This window comes from Aptenodytes forsteri, unplaced genomic scaffold (genome assembly GCF_000699145.1).
Source record: "Aptenodytes forsteri isolate BGI_AS27 unplaced genomic scaffold, ASM69914v1 Scaffold390, whole genome shotgun sequence".
Taxonomy (NCBI): Eukaryota; Metazoa; Chordata; class Aves; order Sphenisciformes; family Spheniscidae; genus Aptenodytes; species Aptenodytes forsteri.
The window spans coordinates 20,295-22,516 of NW_008795631.1; the positions used below are offsets into that span (position 1 = coordinate 20,295).

The 2,222-nt window shown below is 60.4% G+C and overlaps 1 protein-coding gene across 1 annotated transcript in view; it reads right to left on the minus strand.

Moving 5' to 3' along the window:
• Positions 1-1,714: 1,714 nt before the first annotated feature.
• The window catches only part of PGLS (6-phosphogluconolactonase), a 2,479-nt gene continuing 1,971 nt past the window's right edge, over positions 1,715-2,222 (minus strand). Inside the window, exon 3 of the mRNA XM_019472896.1 lies at positions 1,715-2,121. Coding sequence (XP_019328441.1) covers positions 1,979-2,121 — 143 coding nt within the window. The 3' untranslated portion in view covers positions 1,715-1,978. The remainder of the gene's footprint in view (positions 2,122-2,222) is intronic.

Here is a 2,222-nt window from a genome sequence, read left to right on the forward strand (position 1 = left end):
AAAAAACAAACCTAAAGGGGCGGCGGCACTCCCGCCGCTGCCCCCCGCTTCCCCCCGCCACTTTCACCCCAAGTTTCGTGCGCTAAAACGGCACCAAGCACCAATCCGATTTATTTTTGAGACCGGGCGAATTCGGGCTCGGCCGCAGCCCAGCCCGGGGGGGTCCTGCTTTCGCAGCGGGCGGGCGCGCGCTGGAGTTTGGATTTAGGGAGCTAAAAGCGGTTCAGGCTGTAAATTCACGCGATGCCACGAAAAGGCACGGCCGGATTTATCCAAATTCGCTCTCGGTGCTCCGCGTTCCGCCCCCCCGTCCCCCCTCTCCGCTACCGCCCGCAGGAGGTACCCCACCACCGAGCGAAGCGGGCGAGGAATTCAGGACCGAGCGGGACACGGCGAGGGGATTTTTCCGAGTCATTTCCAGATTTGAGAGCGCATCACGGAAGCGGCCCTGCTCGCTGCCGTCGCCAGCACCTGCTCTCGCTTCCCTCACCGAGCCGAACCGAAATCTGCCGCTTTCACCCGTTACGCAACCGGTGGTTTTCGATACCCTTCACACCCCACGGGACGCGGGGAAACAGGAAACTCCGAGCAGAAATAGCCGGCGCTTGCGTCAGCCCTCCAGCTGGTCAAAAAGCCCAAATGCTTTTAAGACGAGGAAATCGACGGGGGACGGTTTAGAAAAAGCTACAAAGCTGGACGGAAAAAGGTTTCGGAATCGCTAAGAGGGGTAACACGGGGCCGCGGCGCGAGAGAAGCAGGTTCCTACAGACACGGCGCCCCGGGCCGGACGCGTGAAAATTTAACCACCGCGCGTTTTTGGACTCACCTTTGCCAAAACCACCTCATGAAAACTGGCGTCGTTCGTCGGGTCCGAGAAGGGGGAACTGGGGTATTTCGAATATTATTTTAAATTTGCCCTAGGTTCGGAGTTTCGAAGCCTCGTCCGCGTGCGCCTGCTTTGCCGGTTTACGCCACGTTTTCAAGACGCGGAGCTCGGCCATCGGGCAGCCGCAAACGCCGCGTTCGTATTTAACTCACAAATCCTGACGCTTTCCGTCCGGATCTCCTTAAAAGTGGTTTCAGAGAACCCCGAACCCCAGCCGCTAACCGGGCCGGCTTCACAGCTCCCACCAGAATCTAGACGTACCCCCAGGAAGGCGACGCCGGGGACGACTGCGGACAGCAGGGACAAACCAGGACCCCCGGGTACTTCGCTGACGCAGGCCGAATCGCTCGTACTCCGGCAGCCGTCGACTCGGCGGCTCTGAAAGACGCCGTCGAGAGGGACGGCTGCGCCCCGCGCCGCAGGCTTCAGGGCTTTTACGCTGCCAGTCCCATCCGGCTTCTGCGCAAGGTATCTGTAAAAAAAATCCACATCCAGCCCAGGCCAACTCAATTCTTGGGGTTCCCCGCCCCGGATCTGGCACGGAAGCGCCGCGCTCCCTAGAGAATAAAAGTCGTCGGCCTTTTCTGACCCGGCTTCTTTGCCCGTCGGCAGAGGAAGGCCGTTCCTGCCGCAGCGACAGGCTGTCGGACACCGCGTGATCTCAAAGCGTTCTTCGCTGCCGAGAGGTAAAACCTCACCGCTACGCACGCGGGTAAGTGGAAAAAACAGGTAGGAAGGAGCCGCCGACACCAAGTTTCAGGCAAGAACCAAAGCACAGTTAAAAGTCAAGATTAACAAAGACAAATCCAACCCACCGGGCCAGCGACCGAAACCACCGCCGCGCGCCGTTCCCAGCCTGGCACCCGGCCCCCACCGAACCGAAGGAATCATTACGTGGAAACTCGTGCTCGGCAAAGCACCGTTTGTTCCAGAAAGAGGGGAAAAAAAAAACAAACCCAACCAAACAAACCCCAAACCCTGTGTTTTGTGCCCCAAACCGAGCGCTACGACCAAACGTGAGGTTCTTCCCCTGGAACGTCGCGCAGCCGGAGCTGCCGGGTGCCGTCGGCCGAGCCCGGCCGGCAGCCGGCTCTACAAGACGGAATGTTTCTCGACGGGGATGGTCAGCTCCTTGGCTGCCGACTCGTCCAGGAACCAGCGCAGCTGCCCGGAGCGAGGCCGGACGCGAGCGGCGGGAAGGGGGTCTTCCTCTTCGCCTTCCAAAATGCGCTGTTGGGAGAGAGGGAGCGGCGCCTCAGCCGAGCGGTCGGCGAAAGGGAACCGCAAACCGCACCCAAAACGCTTTGGCGGGTTGCTGAAACCTCTTGAGCGCTCG